Source organism: Marmota monax, unplaced genomic scaffold (genome assembly GCF_021218885.2).
Source record: "Marmota monax isolate L192 unplaced genomic scaffold, Marmota_monax_Labrador192_F-V1.1 WCK01_AAM20220418_F8-fsc00291, whole genome shotgun sequence".
NCBI lineage: Eukaryota > Metazoa > Chordata > Mammalia > Rodentia > Sciuridae > Marmota > Marmota monax.
The window spans coordinates 352,914-373,873 of record NW_026693329.1 but is presented as its reverse complement, the minus strand read 5'-3'; the positions used below and the strand labels follow the sequence as shown (position 1 = coordinate 373,873).

The 20,960-nt window shown below is 53.7% G+C and overlaps 1 protein-coding gene across 3 annotated transcripts in view; it reads right to left on the bottom strand.

The window, feature by feature from the left end:
• Pemt (phosphatidylethanolamine N-methyltransferase) overlaps positions 1-20,960 on the bottom strand; it is an 87,294-nt gene that overhangs the window by 47,047 nt on the left and 19,287 nt on the right. For all 3 annotated transcript variants that reach the window (XM_058583214.1, XM_046456742.2, XM_058583213.1), the window contains exon 2: positions 16,383-16,490. In XM_058583214.1, coding sequence (XP_058439197.1) covers positions 16,383-16,475 — 93 coding nt within the window. In that variant the 5' untranslated portion in view covers positions 16,476-16,490. The remainder of the gene's footprint in view (positions 1-16,382; positions 16,491-20,960) is intronic.

The following is a 20,960-nucleotide window of genomic DNA, read 5'->3' as shown; positions in this document are numbered from 1 at the left end:
CTACAACCCTTCAGAATCTCTGCAGAATTGGTTCCAGGATTTTCTACAGAATATCAAAATCCCCAGTGCTCAAGTCCCTTCTATAAAATGGCGCAGTATTTGCAGAGAACCTATGCACACCCTCCTATATGATTTACATCATCTCTAGATGACCTATACTACCCAATACAATGTCAATGGTAGGTAAATAGTAAATAGTTGCATTGTTTAGGAAACAGGTAGAAGCAAGAAAATCCAATTTCTTTTAGAATTTTTTGATCCAAGTTCTGTTGAATCTGAGGGTGTACAGCCCGAGACTGCAGAGGGCCAGCTTTATTCCCACTGTGCCCATTTCACAGAAGAAACTGGACCACAGCTGTAAGGTACCTCCCCAAAGTCTCCCAACTGGTGGGTGGTAGAATTCTGCCCAGTACAAGGTACCCCACCCACCCCCAGGAGGAAAGGGGCTGTCTTGGCAGAAGGCAGAATAAGGGACATGCCAGGGCTGGGGATGTGGCTCAAGCAGTAGCGCGCTCGCCTGGCATGCGTGCGGCCCGGGTTCGAATCTCAGCACCACATACAAACAAAGCTGTTGTGTCCGCCGAAAACTAAAAAATAAATATTAAAATTCTCCTCTCTCTCTCTCTCTGTCTCTCTCTCTGACTGGGAAAAGAGAGGCCACACACTCTCTCCTGCCTCTGGGAAGCAGAGGAGGCCAATTCTCACCAGTTCCATCACAGCCCAGCCCCTCCAGTACCCGAGCAGACCCGCAACAGAGACAGAGAAGAGCCAGAAGAGCCAGGCATGGTGGTGTCTACCCGTAGTCCCCGCTACTCAGGAGGCCAAGGCAGGAGAAAAACTTGAGCCCAGGAGTCTGAGGCCAGCCTGGGCAACATAGTGAGACTCAATAAAGAAGAAAGAAGAACCAAAGCACCGCACATCTCAGCAGGACATGGGCCCAGGTCAACATGAAAGGGTGTTAGGTGACATTGCTGTCCTGGGGACAGCAACAAGCTATGCTACCAACTTCTGGCAGAGACAACTTCTGCCCTGGTGAGGCTGTGATGGGGACAGGGTGAAGTGAGCGGGCGTCCCCCAGGGCCTGGAACTAGGGAAGGCAGTTCATGGGAAAGCACTGGCTCCTGGGCCCAGCACTGAGCTGAGAGTCAGTCCTGTCCCTCCTAAGGTTTGTAAGGGTATCTGTGAGCTCAGGGCCAGGGAGGGCAGGGATCGGCCAGGGCAGCCACCAGCTGCACACAACAGAATGGTGGGACCCTACTTTGGATATGACCAGAGAAGTCAAAAATTGTGCTGTTTGTGTACAATGAATTGAAGAGAATTCTGCTGTCATGTATAAATGATTAGAACCAATAAATGAATTAGGAAATAAAAAAGGTCCACCTGTCCAAGGCTCCAGGCCACCCCAGCAACAGGAATGGTCTGTCCAACTCTCCAACTCTGACTACCCCACCCTTCCCAGGCACTGCCCTTAACTACCCTTTGGCTGCTTATCTCCCTGTGCCCTGAATCCCAGCCTGGTACATGTAGGGGACAGTGTGCCACACAACCAGGGAAGGCCAGGACACCCTGTTGGTGCCCTCTTCTGCCCTTTATCTCCCCTCCACAGCCCTTCCCACCTCCCCCCTCCCCTGAACCCTACAGGCAAATCCCATTGGTACCTGGAACCCCGGAAACCTTGCGCAATGGCCAGGACCCATGTGTACCCCGGGTCACCAAACATCACTGGGCACCAGTGGGACGGGACCCGAGGACAACAGCCACTCGCACTTCACCCTTGCCGAGCCTGGACTCTGCGTGCTGCTGCCCACGGGGTATTTCACTGACCCTCGCCACAGCTGCGACAGGGGGAGCTATGGCTAACCTGTTTCACAAGTGAGGAAACGGAGGCACGGAGCTTGGGTTCAGCACCCTGCATTGCCCCGCGGTCACTATTAGCCAGAATCAAGGCAGGCAGGTCCCGAGCAGGTGGGAGGGCCCTGCACAGGAGAGCAAGACCACAGGTCCACCCCACAGGTGCAGCCTGAGGCAGCCTCGGGAAGCAGACGGTGAGGTGACAAGGGAAAAGAGCCCGACGTGATGGCTGCTGCGCAGGCTCCAGCAAGGTTCTCTTTACCATCTGCCCACGGCAACAACCTGCCAGGCAACTGCCACGGGGCCTATTGTACAGATGAGAAAACCGAGGCTCCAAGAGGCCAAGCATCTCATCCAGGTCCCTCCACTAAGAGGTGGTGGTGGCAGGACAGATGGGGTGCTCAGAGGCCAGATGAGATGTGGGGACACTGCTCTGCCAGGATCCTGAGGACGGTAAGGGCAGGAGTTGGGCTGGAGGACACAGAGGCACCTCCACGCGCAGCCTCACGTGGCTGCTCCACATGTAGCCCTGCCTACAGGAAGTCCCAAGTGCAGTCAAAATATTGACACAGGCGAGGCTCACGAGCCTGGAAGTCAAGCTGCTGAGAAGTCAGAGCCAGGCACGTGCGGCCCCCAGGCTCCAGCGGGGAGAGGACAACAGGGCTCGATTGGCAACGGGTACTCCTCTTCCCGCCCTCAGGGGCCCCAGTGTTCGGCTCCATCTGGGTCAGGCCATGCTGCCACTTGGAGCCATGTTTCCGTCTTTGCCCAATTTGACTTGACTGTGCCCCAGGGGTGCAGGGGTGTGTGTGCACTCAGGTGTGTGGGTGTGTGCAAGAGGCAGGTGGGAGGGGGAACACAAGAGCAGGAGCCCAACTGGCAGGGCCATCTCTGGGCTCACAGCTGTGTGACCCAGGCAAGTCAAGGAACCTCTCTGATCCTCAGTGGCTGCTTCTGCAAAATCAGGGGTTGACCCCTCAAGGGCCAGCCAAAACAGCAGCAGTGGCAGCAATGGTATTGGTGGCACTTATGATTATGACATTCACAACAGCAGCAACTGTCATTACAGAAAAAGCACTGCCCCTGTCCCTATCACAAGCTGCTCTGCCCCTCCACTATAGGCTCAAATCCCTTATCTCACCCTCAGAGGCTAGTGAGGCAGGGACATCTGAGAACAAAGGAACAGACCCTGACTCAAGCCAGTCCCTCCCCAGCCCCTGCCCCCACCCCAGCCCCTCAGGAGACCCCCTTGGCCTTCAGCCGCCTCACTTATGGCCAAGCCCAAAGTCCCCACCTGTCTGACAGGAAGTGGAGGAACCTGTGCAGGACACCTGTCATTGTCACTCCTGTCCTCATTTCCCCCACGTCTTCCGGTCCTATGGAAGGGGAGCCCCCTGTGGGTGCCAGTGATGACCCCTGTCCTGAATGCCCTGGACCAGGACAGCCTGGCGAGGGAGCAACAGGGGAGACACAGGGTGGGCACCAGGCGGGACCTCAGCCCGAGGGGCACTGACTTGGGATCCTCCAGACAGAGCCCCACCGCGGGGCTCCCACCTGCCATCAGTCAAGGTCCCCTCCACCTCTGCAGTGGAGAGTGGGTTAGGGGGCTCCAGACCCCACCAGGGCGAGTGCTGCCTCTTACCTCAGAGCCCTCGCCTCTCTCACGGGGCTCCCAGAGCCAGCAGGCCACCCCCACTGGGGAAATAACAGATATCACTTTGGCTCCATCCCCCAAGGGGACCGCCTCCAAAATGAGAGGGGAGGTGTCAGGAGGAAGTGCCAGGAGATCGCAGGAAGGAGCACAGAGGGAAGGCCAGGAAAGGGACTGAAACCTCTCTGGCAGTGGCTGGGATGTGGCTCAGTGGTACAGCTATGGCCTAGGACGCCAGGCCCTGGGTTCCATCCCCAGCACTACACACACACACACACACACACACGCACACTCAAACACCAGAAATCAACCCAATTAACAGTGACTCACAGGACCCCTTCCACACCTCATTCGCCTGGTGCCAACCCAATACCAGTACTGTCCGTGGCTAGGGTGGGCGGGAGAGGAAGAAGCCGAGGCTGTCGGTGGCCTACGGGGGGCTGGGGTTGGGCCCACGCTTCCCATTCTGAGTGCCTCACCAGGGCTGCACCAGGAGGCTGGAGAAGCTGGTCCTGCTCTTTCAGAACGTGAGTCTCTGGAGGTAAGGACACGGAGAGCAGGGAACAGACGCTGCTTGAGGTCATGCGTGGCCAGGTCTGTGCCACACACACCTGGGCTCGGGCCCCACCCATCAGGGAAGCGTCCCTGGGCCCAGGTATTGTCACTGCTCTCACTGCAAGCCCCTCTCCCACGAGCACAGCCCTCAGAGCAGGACCAGCTCTGCCCAGGCGCTGGGCACTCTCCCCAGCTTCCCTGAAGGGCACAGGTTCCTGGACAGGGGAATCCCTGGCACACAACCTGCGCAGGGCCTGAGACCTGAGCCCTGGGCCAGAGTTCGTAAAGCCTGGCTGACACATGCTCTTCTGCGTGGGTCTTGATTGCAGGTTCTGCAAACATTCCTCACTGGCTCAGACTCGGCACTCAGGATGGACAGATAAGACACCTTGGAACCAGGGGAGTGGGAGGGGACCAGGAGGCACCATCAGGAGAAAATGTCACCTAATACCCATCCTAGGGCTCCAGAAGTGGAGCTGGCTGTGTAGCTAGCTGCAGCTGACTTTTCACTGGGCACTGCAGAGAGGGGCCACTTGCCCACTACTGGCAAAGACGGGGTGCAGCTGGACTAACACGGGGACTTCAAGCTGCTTCTCCATCTGCTACAATGGAATCTCCACCCCTGCCTCCATCTGTGTCCACGCCCTTTCCCATCTTCTTTGGATGGATGGGGATCCAAATGTTTAAAATTGGAAGGATATTGAGAGATAATTTAGCTCAATTACCTTTTTTTTTTCTTAACCCAGGAAACTACAAGCAGACCAGGCCAACAGAACTGGCCCAAATTCACAGCAAGGTGATGCAGAACAAATTACACACAGCAAAGGAATCAAGGCCATGGGCACAGAAATCCTTCAGGAACATCTGGCCAGTGCCTAACTGCTCACCTGGTCCCCACAGAGATGCCAAGGTGGGTAGACCTGTCCCCATGTGACCCCCACAGGCAGCGGCTCGCCCTGGGAACACAGCTACTCGGGCACCTCCACCCATTACCACGTCGCTTCCATCTCCCACCCCAGGACCTCCAAAGAGGCGTGTGCACCTTGCTGTTCCTGCCATTCAGACCAGGACAGTAACATCAGCCGCAAAGGCGGAGACTTGGAGGATATGATGTTTCAGGGAAGGTGAGGGCCATATGCTGTGGGGTCTCCAGCCATAGCCCTCTGCACTGCACACAGTGGGGCTGCCTCCCCAGAATGCAGGAGGGCTCCACCTGGGGTCCCTTTCAAAAGTCCTTCCAGGTAGGATGGCCCTGTGGCTGCCTCTGAGTCACCCGTGGAGCCTCACACCTGCTCAGAGGGCTGGGCCAGCAACAGGCACCTGATTTTGAAAACGGCAGATGGAGAATTTTTGCAGACTCCACCTACCACCCTCTGCTCCAATCCCCAGGCCTCTCTGGATTTCCCTTTTCCATCAAGGGCCTGGATTCTCCCCACATACTTAGAGCTAGGCTGGAAGCTGACTCCAGCTCCTCCTGAGGCCTCTGCCCACTGCCCAGACACACCCCCAGCCTGTAGGTCACACAGGCTCCACAACAGGCCCAGGCACCCAGCATCGTGCCAAGGTCCCCTCTTTTGAACAAACTATTGGAATTGTCTCGGGGTCTAGCAGCATCACACAGTGCCACACTGTGTTGAGGGTAAATTCTTCAATGGGGCAGTGTTGGGAGGTGGTGCCTCGGGGGAGGGTTAGGTTTCTTATCTAATTAGTAGAAAGTTAATGATATTTCATGGGAGTGCGATTGCTGCATCTCACAGGAGGATGAGCTACCACGAGACTGGGTTGGTATAAAGCAAGGTGACCCCTCAGGTTTCGCCTCTTCCCCACGAGGTCACCTGCCCTTCCACATCCCACCGTGAGTCAAGCAGCAAGTGACCGTGATACTGAGCAGCTGCAGGCGCCTGCTGGTGGACTTCCCATCTCCAGACCATGAACCCTTAACTCCCCAATCTCAGCTATCTGGTCACAGCCACAGATAATAACACAAGGGACCCTTCCCTGGAATGCAACTGGGGCCTCAGGGGCTCCAGTCCTGAGGAGGCCCTGCCCCTCCCAGCTGAGTCTCATCGTGCCAGCCTGGCAGGGAATGAAAAGAGCAGGCAGTCAGGGACAAGGGGGCAGGGACAGGGTTGCCACCTGGGCAACCGATGAACCCTGGAGGCAGCAGTCAATGACACCGGAGAGCCCGACAGCAGCCAGTCACTGTGCAGTCCCATTGCGTGGCCATGAACACACACATGGCATCAGTTCTAGTCTCCAAGTCCCCTCCTGGCTGACTCCAGAGAAGTGTGGTGACTTGTCCCAAGTCACAGCATAAGTCAGCAGTGAAGTGAGACAACCAACACCTTGGAAATTTCCTGGGATATATTATTTTCAGACAGGGTCTCACTAAATTGCCGAGGCTGGCTTTGAACTTGTGCTCTTCCTGCCTCAGCCTCCGGAGCTGCTGGGATTACAGGAGTGAGCCACTGCACCCAGCTCCACAAACTCTTGATTGGTCCCAAAAGAAGATCCGAGGTAGTAGGACTGCAAACTGATACAACCATGGTGGAAGATGTGGTTCCTCAAAAAGGTCAAGGGTTCTACAGCACAGGAGGGTGACTACAGATTACACAGTTTATTACACAATTTATAAGTAACTAGAGAGAAGAACTGGAAAGATTCCAACCCAAAGAAATGGCCAGTGTTTAAGGAGAAGGGAGCATTCACTACACTGATTCAATCAGTATGCACTGTCTACCGAATTACCACACTACACCCCAATAGATGTGCATAATTATCATGTATCACCCCATAGATGTGCATGTATCAACAAAAAGAAGACCCAAGAGTGGAACAAAGCAAAAAACACAGCCATAGCCAGGTGTGGCGGCTCATCTGCAATCCCAGCACCTCGGGAGGCTGAGGCAGGAGGATCCCAAGTTCAAAGCCAGCCTCAGCAACTTAGCAAGGCCATAAGCAACTCAGGAAGACCCTGACTCTAAATAAAATATTAAAGGGTTGGGGGGCTGGGTTTATAGCTCAAAGATAGAGCACACGTCTAGCACGGGTGAGGCACTGGGATCAATCCTCAGCACCACATAAAATAAAGCTATTGTGACGGCCTATAACTAAAATAATTTTTTAAAAAAAACAGCGTTGGTGGTGTTGCAGCTCAGCAATAGCGCACTTGCCTGGCATGCGTGAGGTGCTGGTTTCGATTCTCGGCACCACATACGAATAAATAAAAATAAAGGTGCATCAACAACTTTAAAAAATATTTTTAAAAAAAGTGTTGGGAATGTGGCTCAGTGGTTAAGTGCCCCTAGGTTCAATCCCTGGTAGCAAAAACAACAACAACAAACAAACAAACAAATAAAAACCAGCCAGGATCCCTGACTCCTAAGATGATTCTGGCTGCATCTCCTTGGTTCCTGCCAGTGTACTCATGAAGTCCACAGAGGACTTATTAGCTCCTTTTAAAGATAGAGAAAGAAGGCACAAGAAAATGGGAGAGGACTAACTGTGATCCATGTGCTCCCAGCAGAGTTGGGAGCGACTATGCTCAGCTCTATCACTCCCCAGGGCCACCTTGGGCTCACCTTCCAGGAGGGAGTACCCTTCAACCATCCACCCCCTCCAACACTGGGCGAGGCCCGAGGCATCCATCTATGGCTCAGACTGGAACAGACCATTGCTATTAACAGTTCCCCAGCTCATCACTGCAGGGGACAAAGACACAAAGGCAGAGCCGCATTGCTTTGAGTCAAGGCTCAGGGAAGCCTGGCTAAAGAAGGGCAGAGGCAGCCAAGTGGGGAAGTGGGGGGTTGGTCTTTTAGGAAGTAGGAACAGAACGTGCAAAGGCACAGAGGAATGAGAGGAGACCAGGCCTGTAGGATGGCAGGGAATCACGTGGCCAGGGCTCTGCAAGATGACACAGGGGTGTGCCTATGGGAGGGGTCCAGGTCATGAGTGCACCTCAAACCATGCCACCTAACCTGAAGGCAGCCAAAATCTACAAAGGGTTGGGGGGCGTGGCTCAGTGGTAGAGCGCTTGCCTAGCAAGTGTGACCCTGGGTTCGATCCCCAGCAACTCCCTCTGCCCCCAAAAACAAAAGATTCAAGTTGAGGGGCCAGATCTGCTGGAAATCACAGGAGAAAGTCATAAAATTCTGCCCAATTCCCTGCCCCCCATCCTCCCCCCCACCCCGCCCCCGTGTAACAAGAACCCGAAGTGATCAACACTAAATCCCACAGTGAAGTGCCCTGTCCACTGCCTCCTGGTGACACCCATTCTACCCATGCTAAGGTGTGCAACACCCCTGTAATGCCAGAACCAAAAAACATCCTAGAGGAAAGATGGACCCCACCCCCACCCACCCAGCAAGAAATTCCTAAGAAAACTCTCAAACTGCAGGTCTGGGACCTGGGGGAAGGGAGGAGCTGACGGAGGACACCCAGCTCAGTGGGTCAGCCCCAGATGGTGGGGAGTGTGTTCCCCGCCTCCCTCTCTCCCACTTCATTTCCTTCTGTTTTTCTACCATGTCATTCCCGAGCCATCCTGGCAAAGGCTGTGAGCTGACCCAGTTCGAGACACCTCGTCTGTACACATCACCACATTATCACCACATTACCACCACGTTGCTCGGACACTGCAGTTCTAAAGTTAGCCCTGGCTCCCGGCACCCTTGTGGCTCTCCATTCAGAGGAGATATGGCCTGCGGGGTGGTGGGCAGGGCTGTTTGCACGTAAAATCACATGTTTGCACCTGGCTCAAAAAAGATCACACACTCATATACCCTGGATATCTCACACTTGAACCAACATTAAGGGTTAGGGGGCAAGGCTGGGACTCTTCTGACAAAGAGTGGCCAGTCCTCAGCAATTGAGGTTGATGCTAGATCTGCCATTAGTTCTGGAACAATTCAGCAGGGAGTGAGATTCAGGTAGGGATCAAGGACATTTGGGCATGCCTCAGTGCCTTAGGTGACATCAGTGTGAAGGGATAAATGGCTGGCTAACTAGTGTTCCCAGAGCCAAGTTCTCAAGCTCAGCGAGCCAGCTGGCCACACTCAGGGAAAAATCTTCCCACTGCTGCAGGCCACCCCAGCCAGCCAGCCAGCAAGACGTGCCCTGGCCAGGGAGCACATCTTCCCGAAACACAGGATCCGAGCCCAGTGGTAATGGCCATGCCCAGGAGCCAGGTTTCCAAGCCAGATGGGAGCAAGGATCCTGACAGTCTGGTTCACGCCCCCTCCAAATTCCACTGCCCATCTGAGTGAGACACACTCATACATGTGCGCGGTGCACACACACACCCAGCACCACCACCACCACCTCCAGTCTCAGGCACACAACCCGTTTGCAGACAAGCATTCAGTGTCTTCCTTCAGGGGTCTCAGGGCCTGCTGCCCACCTGCCAACCTCACACATTCCCCTTCTGTTGTTTCCTGGACTCTTATCTACCCTTCTCTCCTCTAGAAAGCCTGGGTCAACTTAATCCAAGGCCAAGAAGCACCATCCCCTCTACAAACCCCATGTCCCTCGCCCCCAACTTAGGACCTGGATACAACCTCTCCTGAACTCCTCCAGTAAGCTCCAAACAAATCCTGACTTTCCTGTTCCACTTTGGATGTCCAATCTTACCAGTTCCAGGAGGGTAGAGTAACATCCCAGCACAGGGTACCCCAGCCTGGGTGGGCCTCAGTAAAGAAGGGGATCACAGTGTTTCAAAGCTGGAGAGTCTCGCTTTACAAATGGAGACAGCAAGGCCAGGAGGGGATGTGAACAACAAGGGGTCTTGGGCTGACACCCACAGACTGCAGGCTGGCGTCTGGGGTCATAAATGCAGGCGGCAGCAGCAAAGGCACAATGAAGGTGGAGGTGGGGTGGGGGAAAGGCAGGGCGAGGGCAGACAGGGACCCGGCCCAGGACCACACCCCACCTCCTTGTCCCTGCTGTCACCGTCTCTTCTATCACTGTGACCTCCTCTTCCATCGTTGTCACCTCCTTCTTGCTGTCACCCTTTCCCTGATGTCACCTCCTCTTACCTCACTGTCACTTCTTCCCCACTCCTGGGAACCAGGGAAAGCATACCTCCCCTTGCCCAGGACGCCACCTGCCGCCCAGCCACCCCAAAGCTCCCCCAAAGCCCCTGCCACCTGCTCAGGACCACAGGAACCAGGGGCCAGACATCCCACTGTGGAGACCCTGTTCATCAGCCCAGCAGAGCAAGCTCTGCAACTTCTTGGAGGAAAAGGCCACCTCTTCCCAAACTAGCTCTCCGTCAAGTGTGACCCTGGGTCCTGATTGGCCCAACTGTCAGGGCTCTGGGGATGCAAGGATTCTTGAGCTGCACTCAGGAGTACCTCTGGCCAGCGGGCAGGTTGGCCATCCTAGAGCAGGCACAGGGCCTGCCACCCCCACAGGGCCTCACCTGCAGGGCCATGACTGGGATACATACCCACGGCAGCCAACAACCCTGTGAGCACCTGAAGCCTCCACACCCCTCAGAGAAAGGCCCAAGGCGGGGGCACGTTGGGACAGAGGGAGCTTCGAGGTGGGGGCTGCAGGCTGACCCTGAGGCAGGGCTGGTCCTGCCAGGAGGGAGCCACGCAGGCATGGAGGGACACAAGCAAAGCTCTCTAAGAGGACGTTCCACAGTGGGGGGAGCCTCTCGGTCCTCTCCACACCTGTGGCCCAGGTAGAAGTCTTAATCGGCACCACTACCCCTCCCTGGGGGTCCTAATATACAGGTAAAGAACACCCAGCGCTGCCCCCTCCAACCCTCCATCTCAGTTCGCCATGGTGGCCAGACGTGCCGTCTCCACTGGTTGGACGTTTGTGGTAAGCAAACCTCTGGTGGTGAAGACACCAAGACGTGTGCAACTTACTCTCACAAACATCAGGAGCCCAAGAACACTACTCAGACCCCGGGCGCTAGCTCCCAGGGGTTCTGACCCCGGGAGGAGCTCGGGACCTGGCCTGGCAGGGCCGTCCTGGCTTACTCTCCTGGGTGCCAGACTGTGCCTATTACAAGCCACTGCTGTGCTTCCCTTCCCTGCAATCCCAACTGTTTCGCAAAGCCAGGGGGTGCAGAGGCAAATGTCCCAAATGGAGGTGGACCTTGGCACAGGATGCCAGAGGAATGCCTTGACTCCCTCCCTCCCCTGGTTAGGAGCCCAAGATAGGTTCGTGAAGCCAGTAACACTGCCTGAGCACTGTTTGTGCCAGGCACGGTACTGGGCACTGGGTGCCAAGGATAGGCAGTGCAGGGCCCTCCCTGATACAAAAGGTCAGGCAGCAGTTGCTACCCAGGGCACAGCACACACAAAGGGGGACACGAAGTAGAGCAGGAACTTTGGGACACTCTTGGGGTTGGTAAGGAGTAAACTGTGGCACCAGGCATGGCAGCTGTGCCATGGGACGTACATGGTGGGCACTCAGATCACCTGAGCCACTGTGCCCTGGGAGGAGACCTGGTGATGTCTGGAGGCAGTGCTACTGACCCCTGGTGGACAGAAACCAGGCACACTGCTGAGTATCCTACAGTGCATGATGTAGACCCTGACCCAGAGGGCAAGGTGGAGAAAGGACACCTGACAAAGGTTACCACAGGTCTCCAAGGAGCCCTGGATGAGAAAGGACAGGTCACCCAGGAGGAGGCTGGGACCCAGCATGACTGAGGGAGCAGGTAAGGGCTGAGGGGCTTCCCTGGCCAGGCAAAGAACTGACCCCTCCTCCTGGGAGGCAGGGGGCCTTTGAGCGTTGGACACTTGGGGGTGACTAGAGGGAGATGGGCTGGAGGGTGCACAGACCTGGCTGATGGGTGCAGGGCCTGAAGCAGGTGGTGGCATCTCTTGATAGGTGGAGTCTGTGAGGGCAGACTGAGGGGACGGGGGGAGGAGGGAGTCGAGGCATCCCCCTGGCACCCAGAGAGGTGGCATTTGTGGAGACAGAAAGGACAGCATATCAGGGGGTTCTTGGCCAAGGTTCCTGTGGGGCCTGGAGAATCCCAGACGCAGCCACAGAGCCTGGGCCTGGGCTCCTGGGTCTGGGAGCAGATTCTGGGTGACAGACCAGGCAACAGAAGGAGAAGTTCCCCTGGCCCCTCGGCAGCACCCTGGCCTTCGTTCCCACCCTCGCCACAGCTTACACTCCGTGTGTCTTTGTGCCCAGGGAGGAGAGACTGCTGGCTGTCCTGGGAAGCCAGCCAAGGACACACAAGGCCTGGCGCACAGTGGGGCCTCAGCGAGTAACTGCCCAGCATGGAGCCATCAGGCAAAAGAAGAAAAGGACACAGGAGCAGAAGAGAGCCAGGAGGTAGCAAGGGACCCAGAGAGCCTGATGTTAAGGACAGCAAGGCCACGTGAGAAACTGTCCCCAAAGACTCAGCCAAAGACAGGCTGAAAAGCCCCCTTTGGTGCAGCAATAGCCCTCTGAAGGGGGTAAGAGAGCAGAGGACACAGCCTGGCCGTGGTGCAGTGAGGAGGGTACAAGGAGAGGCCTGGTGGGGACAGAACAGGACTGGCGCTGGGCACGGGTGAGAGACTGCCCGTGTCAGGGTGCTGCAGCTGAAGAGGGCAGCCCACCCTGCCCAAGGCTGCGGAAACACTTCCACCAGCCACAGCCCCAGAGAGCCAGGCAGTGGCCTAGATCAGGACTCCTGGGTCCCCAGCACCTGGGCCTCAACTGCAGGTCCAGCCCCAGCTCCACTCCAGCGCCCTTGAAAACCCCACAGAGGTCCTGCTGCTGAGTGTGGCTCTCAGCTCAAGTCCACCCCAGAGCCTCCCCGCAGCCTACTGCCACCTCTCCAACCTGCCCTCCACCCTCCCTCTGAGGCCAGTGGGTGTGGATGCTCTTGCCCCCCCTCCGAGTTTGCATTGCTGTCTCCTCTGACCAGAAAGCTCTTCCTCAGGCACCTGGGGGGACCCTCCCGTGGAAGTCCAGTTTCAGGTTAAAAGTCATCCCTTTGAAGAGGCCTTCCCTGACCACCCCTCCTATCCTTCTGTCCCTAGCCTGCTATGTCCCCAAGTAGCAGGGATGTATGTGTATTATATATTCTTATACAGAATGCCACTGTATAAGGGTCAGGAAGGTGCACCCCAAAGCCTGGGACAGTGCCTGGCCCTCAAGAAATATCTGAAGAACAAATGAACCTCTGTACTATGGTTTGACTATGACTGGATTTTGTTCCCCGAAGGTTAATGGGCTAGAAGCTTGGTCCTCAGTGTGGCTGTGTTGGGAAGTGAGGAGCCTTTGTAAGGTGGCGTCTAATGGAAGGCAGGTCCCCAGGTCATTGGGGAATGCCCTGAAAAGAGACCGATATAGTTCTCGCAGGATCAAGTTAGTTCTCTGAAGAACAGGCTGTAAAAAGTAAGGCCACTTCTCAGCTTGGCTCCTTCAGCACTGAGCTCTTTCCCCTTCTGCGGCCAGGAGGCACTCAACAGGATGCTGACACCATGCTGTTTTGAACCCTCCAGTCACCAGAATTGTGAGCCAAATAAACCCCCTTATAAAGTACCCAGCCTCAAGATATTTTGTTATAGCAACAAAAAAAATGGACTAAGGGGCTGGGGCTGGGGCTCAGGGGCAGAGTGCTTGCCTAACACGTGTGAGGCACTGGGATCAATCCTTAGCACCACATAAAAATAAAATAATATAAAAGCATTGTGTCCATCTATAAACGACAAAAGTTTTTTTTTTTTTAATTGACTAACATCCTCCTCAAACCCCACCCTTCAAAGGGGATATAACAGCAGTGCTGTAAAAGTCCAGAGATCCCACATGAAATGCACCAAGTGGGATGCCTGTCTGTGACAAGGCCTCTGGACATCGGCCATCATTAGAATTTAGTAACTGATTTAGGCTGGAAGCTCAGTGGTAGTGCACACCTAAAATGCATGGGCCCTGGGTTCCATCCTGCACCACATAATAAACAAATAGCTCTTCCAGTGCTTTCACAGCCAGACTCCTTTATTTCTCAAGGTGGATTTTCAATCACCACCTCATCACAGAGACAGGCTCCAGCCCCACCCCAGCTCCTCTTAGTGCTTTTTTGGTTTGGTTTGGTTTGGTTGTTTTTTTTTTGTACCAGAGATTGAACCCAGGGGTGCTTAACCACTGAGCATATCCCCAGACTTTTTTTTTTTCATTTAGAGACAGGGTCTCACTGAGTTGCTTAGGGCCCCGCTAAGTTGCTGAGGCTGGCTTTGAACTTGCAATCCTCCTGCCTCAGCCTCCTGAGCTGCTGGGATCACAGGCATGCGCCATCAGGCCCTGCTCATCCCAGCTCCTCTTGCCTCCAGATTTCATTCCATGGCTCTCCCAGGGGAGCAGCCCACTGAACCGTAAACATTATGTCGCTTTCTCATTCTGAAACAACTCTGAAGAGTTTGTTCTTTCTACCACTAATGACCACAATCTGTTCCAGTGAATAATTTTTTCAAAAAAATGAGGCAAATCAAAAACGTATGACCAAAGTGGGGGGAAAAAATCCACCTATGACAAACACACAGACAAGAAACTGCCTCAAATCTTACTGCACCTTGACCCCTTGCTACGTTGGATGTCCCTGGGGGCCATGACACAGCTTCAGAATGAAGTGTGCAAAAGAGCACACAGTTGGAAGGGCCAGCAGAAAATGGCCAAGTACACCCCAAGACCCACTGGACATTTGGCTGCCCAAGTCCCCAGGGTGAGGAGACCAGCACACACTCAAACAACTGCTGGTCAGCCAGGCCTGTAGGAGCCAGAGGACAGGGAGGCCGGGCAGCTGTTGAAGCCCAGCAGTCTTCTCCTGGGAGAGGCTGTGGACAGGAAGGAGCATGCACACACCCACCCACACCTACACCCACACACCCCAGTTACTTAGGGCCACGATATCTTCTAGGTGGGATCAATAGCCTGTTGACCCTGCATTCATTTCCTGTACCTGCTATAACAGATGGACACAAACACAGTGGCTAAAAAACGACAGAAGGGTCTTCTCGCACAGTTCTAGTGGCCGGAAGCCTAATCTTTACCCTCTCTGGTCATGCGTGCACAGGTGGAGAGCGAGCACAGGGGGTGAGGGACAGCAGGGACGAGGCTAAGGCGCCAGGCCCCACAGACACCCACCCTTTCTGGGGAGGCCACATCCGGAGATTAGGACCAACTCTGGCACATCCGCCACACACTCGGAAACCAAGGCTTCTCAAAAGGAAGGGGAGATGTCATTCTTCTCGCTGGCCTTGGTCCCACCTCTAGACCACCCTCTCTGAAACCCTCTCCTGAAGCAGGGCCAGTGTGTTCAGGACAACAGGGACAGCACATTCAGAATGTGGCCACTCTAAGATGACTGGCCCTGCCCCCACACACTGCCACTCTCCCCAGATGGAGAAAAGGCCCAAGTCATAAACCAGATGCAAAACATGTCGTGCTCTGCCCTGGGACCAAGGGCTCACCTTAAATGAAAACAACTGGGAACAGTGTGTTGCTGACGCAGATCTTGGCCTTCTGTAGATTAGCCTCAAGGGTGATCACAGGGCGTCCACAGCTCTGCCTCAGAGGGCCGAGCACTGGCTGAGCCCCGGGACCACCAGCTCGGCAATATGGGGCAGGACAGCCCTCCAGAGATGGCCACAGGAGAGAGGGCCACACACCCCAAAAGCTTAATCTGCAATCTTGGTGGGGACACTGCAGGAGCCAATGGCCTGCCGCACCCACACCTTGCTCCACGGGCCCAGAACCCACTGCCCACACACCCTGGCCCTGCCACAGAGCCCTCAGGCCTCTGGATGTGTCCCCTGGTGCCCACAAATGAATAGGGTACATCCAGCTCTGTCTTCTGATTTCAGTCCCGGTCGGCTTGTCCTTGCCACCCACACCTCCACCCCAGCCGTGCAAGCTACTTCACAGGAAGCCACATGTGGGAACAGCAATGTTTATGGAGCCCACCTGGAGGAGGGGGATTCACAAGAAAATGGCTTGATAGTGGGACAAGGCAGAGAGGGAAGGGAGCCCTGCAGCCCCAGCAATCGACTCCCTGAATATGACGGCTACTAAGGAAAGGGGGGGTACACGTGAAGTCCTACCGCCAGGCAGCTCTCTGCTGCAGGGCCTGTGGTGCTAAGAGGGCCAGTCCTGCTGCCCTCGGCCACCCTGACGTCAGCCCAGGGCAGGCCTGGCGGCTGAGTTGCTGCTTGGGCCTGCAAGGCAAGGAGCTTCCCAGTGTACCTTCACGGGGTGCTGACCATTGGTAGAGAAGGGCATAACAGAGCTATCCAGTCACCCATCTGCCTGGACAACAGTGATCCTCTCCGTGCGAGGTCACCCTGCTGGACGGGGTCAGGCACAAGGTACTTACCACATTCCAGAAGAGAGGATTGAAAGCAATGGTGAGGGCGGCCGCCACAAGGCTGGAATCCCAGGGGTTCATGTAGCCCAGCAGCCAGGTCATAACGCAGAGGTCTGCCTGCAGGGACAGAGCCGGCGTCAGCAGGAGACCCGCCCAGCACCGCCCAGAGAATGCCAGGACCCGGGAGCCCCCAGAACTCAGAGACAAAGTTATCCTCTGGGAACACGCTGAGAGGCTTGGGAACATCCAGCCCAGCCAAGGTTACCACGCTGCAGTCTCATAAAACAAGATAAAAAGCCGAAACCTAATCAACTGTGTCGTGCCCTGTCGGGAGGGCAGCCAGACTGGCAGCTGCAGAGGTGTGCATGGGTGCTGAGGAGCAGATGCGTGACTCTGAAGCTTCCTCAAAGGAAGAGACACCAGAACTGGATGCCACCTGGACCCTCTGGGATGAGGGCTCTCCGAGGCCCCAGAAAAACTCGAGTGCCCAACATACATGAGGAGAAATGCTCATCCTCACTAGAAATCAAGTAAAAGGAAATTAAAACAATTGTAATGTGTGCACATTTATAATCCCAGCTACCCAAGAGGCTAAGGCAGGAGGATCGCAAGTTTGAGGCCAGCCTCAGCAACTTAGAAAGACTGTCTCAAAAAAACATTTAAAAAGAAAAAAAGTGCTGAGGGTGTGGCTCAGTGGCAGAGCACTTGCCTAGTGTGAGTAAAGCACTGGGTCCAATCCCCAGTACTTTGGGGAAAAACACAGGAAAGACTTAATGAGAGACCACCTCAAGTCTTGCTAAGGGCACAAGAGAGGTCTTGCAAGCCACAGAGGTATGTCCCCACATCCCAGGAATTCCACACACAGCGCAAAGAGCATGTGCAAGAATGTTTCTGGCAGCTTCCAGCGAAAATGACCAGGAACAGTCAGAGACAATCTAGGTGGGTGGGGGCTGTGGCTCTGTGGTAGGCCCTGGGTTTCATTCTCAGAACAGCAAAAAAATAATAATTATAAAAAATAATCTCAGTGCCTATCAGCAGAAGAATGAAGAAATAAAACATGACCCATGTATAAAATAGCTAAGCCACAGAAGTTAAATAGGTTACATCTACATGTGACAGCATGCTCTTTCTCAGAAACATAAAGCCAAGTAAAAAGAGCGAGTTGCAGCATTCAGAGCAGATACAAATTTTTAGAAAACAACACAATATAGTTTTAAATATTCTTTCTCTGTGTGTGCTTTAAAAAAAGATCAGAACACGGTGTACTAACTTCGTGATACTGGCTGCCTCTGAAGCAGAGCTTCTCAACCTCTGCATTGTTGGCATTTAGGGCCAGGTCATTCCAGTGTGGGGGTGCTGCACTGTGCATTCTGGGATGCTCGGCAGTCCCCCACCCTACTACTGGCCTCTTCCCACCAGTTGACAGCAGCTCCTCCCCCATGTGACAACCAAATGTCCCCTGGTAGCAATGATCCCCTGCAGTGAGACCCTGGGGCCCAGAAGCAAGACGAGGGAATGGTAAGACACTTTCAATATCGATTTCTGGTTGTCATCATGACCTTCTCCATGATGTCTATAATGTTTTATTTTAGGAGTATATTCTCCGTGGCCTCCTGCCTTTCCCCCAGAGCCTTCCCTGATGGAGCCTCACCTCCTGAAAGCCATCCCCACCCAGGCCTCCTCACCTACCCATGGCTCCCACATTCCAGCATCCACCAGAAGGAAGAGTCATGCCTCCTGAGATTATTTTTATAATTTATTATTATTCTTCTGAGAATGACAAATCCCTCTGGACTCAGACCTTCCACAGCCTGGCTGATCCCACCTGCCACCCCAATCACCCAGGCAGACTCTTTCGCAATGACTTCTGCACATGCCTGGAATGCCCTCTGTCCCTCTGGACCCCATTCACAAATTCCTACCCATCCCTCAATACCCACCTCTCTCCTCTACCTCTCACCCAGGACACCCTCTTTTATGTCTTTATTGTACATGCATCACAATTATTTAATCATTATCCCTGATGTAGTAGCTCCAACTTTGTGTGTGTGTGTTAGTTACTGGGCTCTCAACAACTCAGGGTGCTCTACCACTAAGCTACATCCCCAGTTCTTTTTTTTTTTTTTTTTTTAAGGCAGGGTCTCACTAAGTTGCCTGGGATGGCTTTGAACTTGCCATCTTCCTGCCTCAACCACTCAAGTCACTGAGATGTAGTAGATGTAGTAGCATGCACTACAACATCTGCATGGACTATTCTTTTATTGATTATAAAAATCAAAAAAAAAGAGAATAAAATCATGGGATCTGAAGGTCAATGGATGGCGTTGGAGAAGATAATGCTAAGTGAAGTTAACCAATCCCAAAAAAACAAATGCCAAATGTTTTCTCTGATATGAGGAGGCTGATTCATAGTGGGGTAGGGAGGGGGACCGTGGGAGGAACAGATGAACTCTAGATAGGGCAGAATGGTGGGAGGGTAGGGGAGGAGGCAGGGGATTAGCAAGGAGGGTGGAATGTGATAGACATCATCAACCAAAGTACATGTATGAAGACACGAATTGGGTGTCAACATACTTTATATACAAACAAGAGATATTAAAAATTGTGGTATATATGTGTAATAAGAATTGTAATGCAAAGAAAAACAAAGTACATGTATAAAGACATGAATTGGTATGAACATACTTTATATACAAAGATATGAAAAATTGTGCTCTACATGTAATAAGAATTGTAATGCTTTTGAATATCAAGGGCTGGGGTTGTGGCTCAGTGGTAGAGCGCTTGCCTAGCATGTGTGAGGCACTGGGTCCCATCCTCAGCACCACATAAAATAAATAAATAAAATAAACATTAAAAAATAACATAAAAAATTAAAGAATAAAAAAAGTATCCAACTAAAACTAAAATAAATATTTAAAAATAAAATAAAAGTATTGTGTCCATCTACAACTAAAAAAAAATTTTTTTTAATCAATATTAGCCCACCCACTGACTGATGCAAAGAGTAAATTTTTGGTGACCAGTGGCCCTCAGTTCACCATCAGTAAGACTTGAGAGCTAAGCCATCTCTAAGGGACTCGCCAGCTCAGAAGCCCTATGGTCTGCTCCCATCCGTCTTTGGAAGGAGATAAGACATTGCCAGAGCAGCCCCTGTGGGGATTCTGCAAGTAGGTGGACAACCAGGCAGGCAGTAACAAGGAACAAATCCCTCTGGACTCAGGGGGTGGCCTCTTTCAAGGCCACAGGACCTGGATTCACCCATCACCCAAACACTGTGCTTCATAAAGACTCATTTTGGGGCTGCTGGCGGGGTGGGATGGGGGGTGGGATGGCCAGGGCAGGGGGTGGGCGGGGCCTCTTGAGGTTGCTAGAATCTCAGGGGCTAAAGTTCTTCAAGGCCACCCTAGGGCCTTGGTTGAGGCCTGTCTATCCCTAGCTGTACAGCTGGGTAGCAGGTGACTGAGAGGAGCAGCAGGGTGCAGGGAGGTGGCTAGGGCTGCGTCCTAAAGACCCAGGTCCACCATGAAGCCTACTGCCCATGCCCCCCTGCCAATGCCATTCTCCCCAGTTGTCCCCTCCATGCATCTCCATGTACTGGCCTCCCTGCCGCTCCCCACAGACAGACAACTAGGGTCTGTGCCCTGGGCTTCAAGGTCCTCAGAGACCCAGACCCGCCCTCTGAATCATCACAAGCACAGAAGCTCACACGCAGCATGAGTGGCCACTAGCGGTACTGAGGATGGAACCCAGGGTATTCTGTCACTGAGCGACCTCCCAGCGCTCTCTCTCTCTCTCTATCTCTCTCTCTATCTCTTACACAATGCCTTTATTTTATTTATTTATTTTTATGTGGTGCTGAGGATCAAACCCAGGGCCTTACACATGCCAGGCGACCTCCCAGCTCTGTTTAATTTTTGAGACCAGGTCTCACCAAGTTGCCCAGGCTGGCCTCCTAAGCCTCCTGAGTCACTTGGATTACAGATGTGCATCACAAAACCACAGCTCAGGCCAGGGGCGCAGCTCGGTGATACAGTGCTTGCCTAGCACATGCAAGGTCCTGGGTTCCAGCACCAGCATCATTAGGGAAAAAAAAAAAAAAAACAATAAAAATAATAACCCACAGGAGTTTACTTAATAACTCCATGGATGAAGATTTGATTATTAGACAGAATGCACTTTAAAAGGTGAGTTCTCTAAAGAACCACTGTTCTTCTAAACCAGAATTCTCTATTCTTCTGTTCTCCCACCCTTTGGTGAAAAGCAGTCCCCCACAGGGAAGATCTGCAGGGGGCTGCAGTCACTTCTCACTAAGCAGAGAGAGAAGAGAGGAAAATGTGTTCCCTCCCATCCCCTGTGAGGCAGATGCCTTTCTCGTCCTCCTCCTCTTCCTCCTCCTCCTTCCAAGAGAAGTAGAGGGAGGGAAGCAGCCCAGGGTTCCAGGCAATGCGCCTCCCAGGGGGATCCTTGGGGATGCCCTGGTAGCTGATTAACTATGCCAGGCTCCAGCTGAGCATGTGGCATGCTCGGGCTATCACAGCAGCTTCTCAGGCGCCCATGGAGCTGGTGGCAGCCGAAAGAATGTAC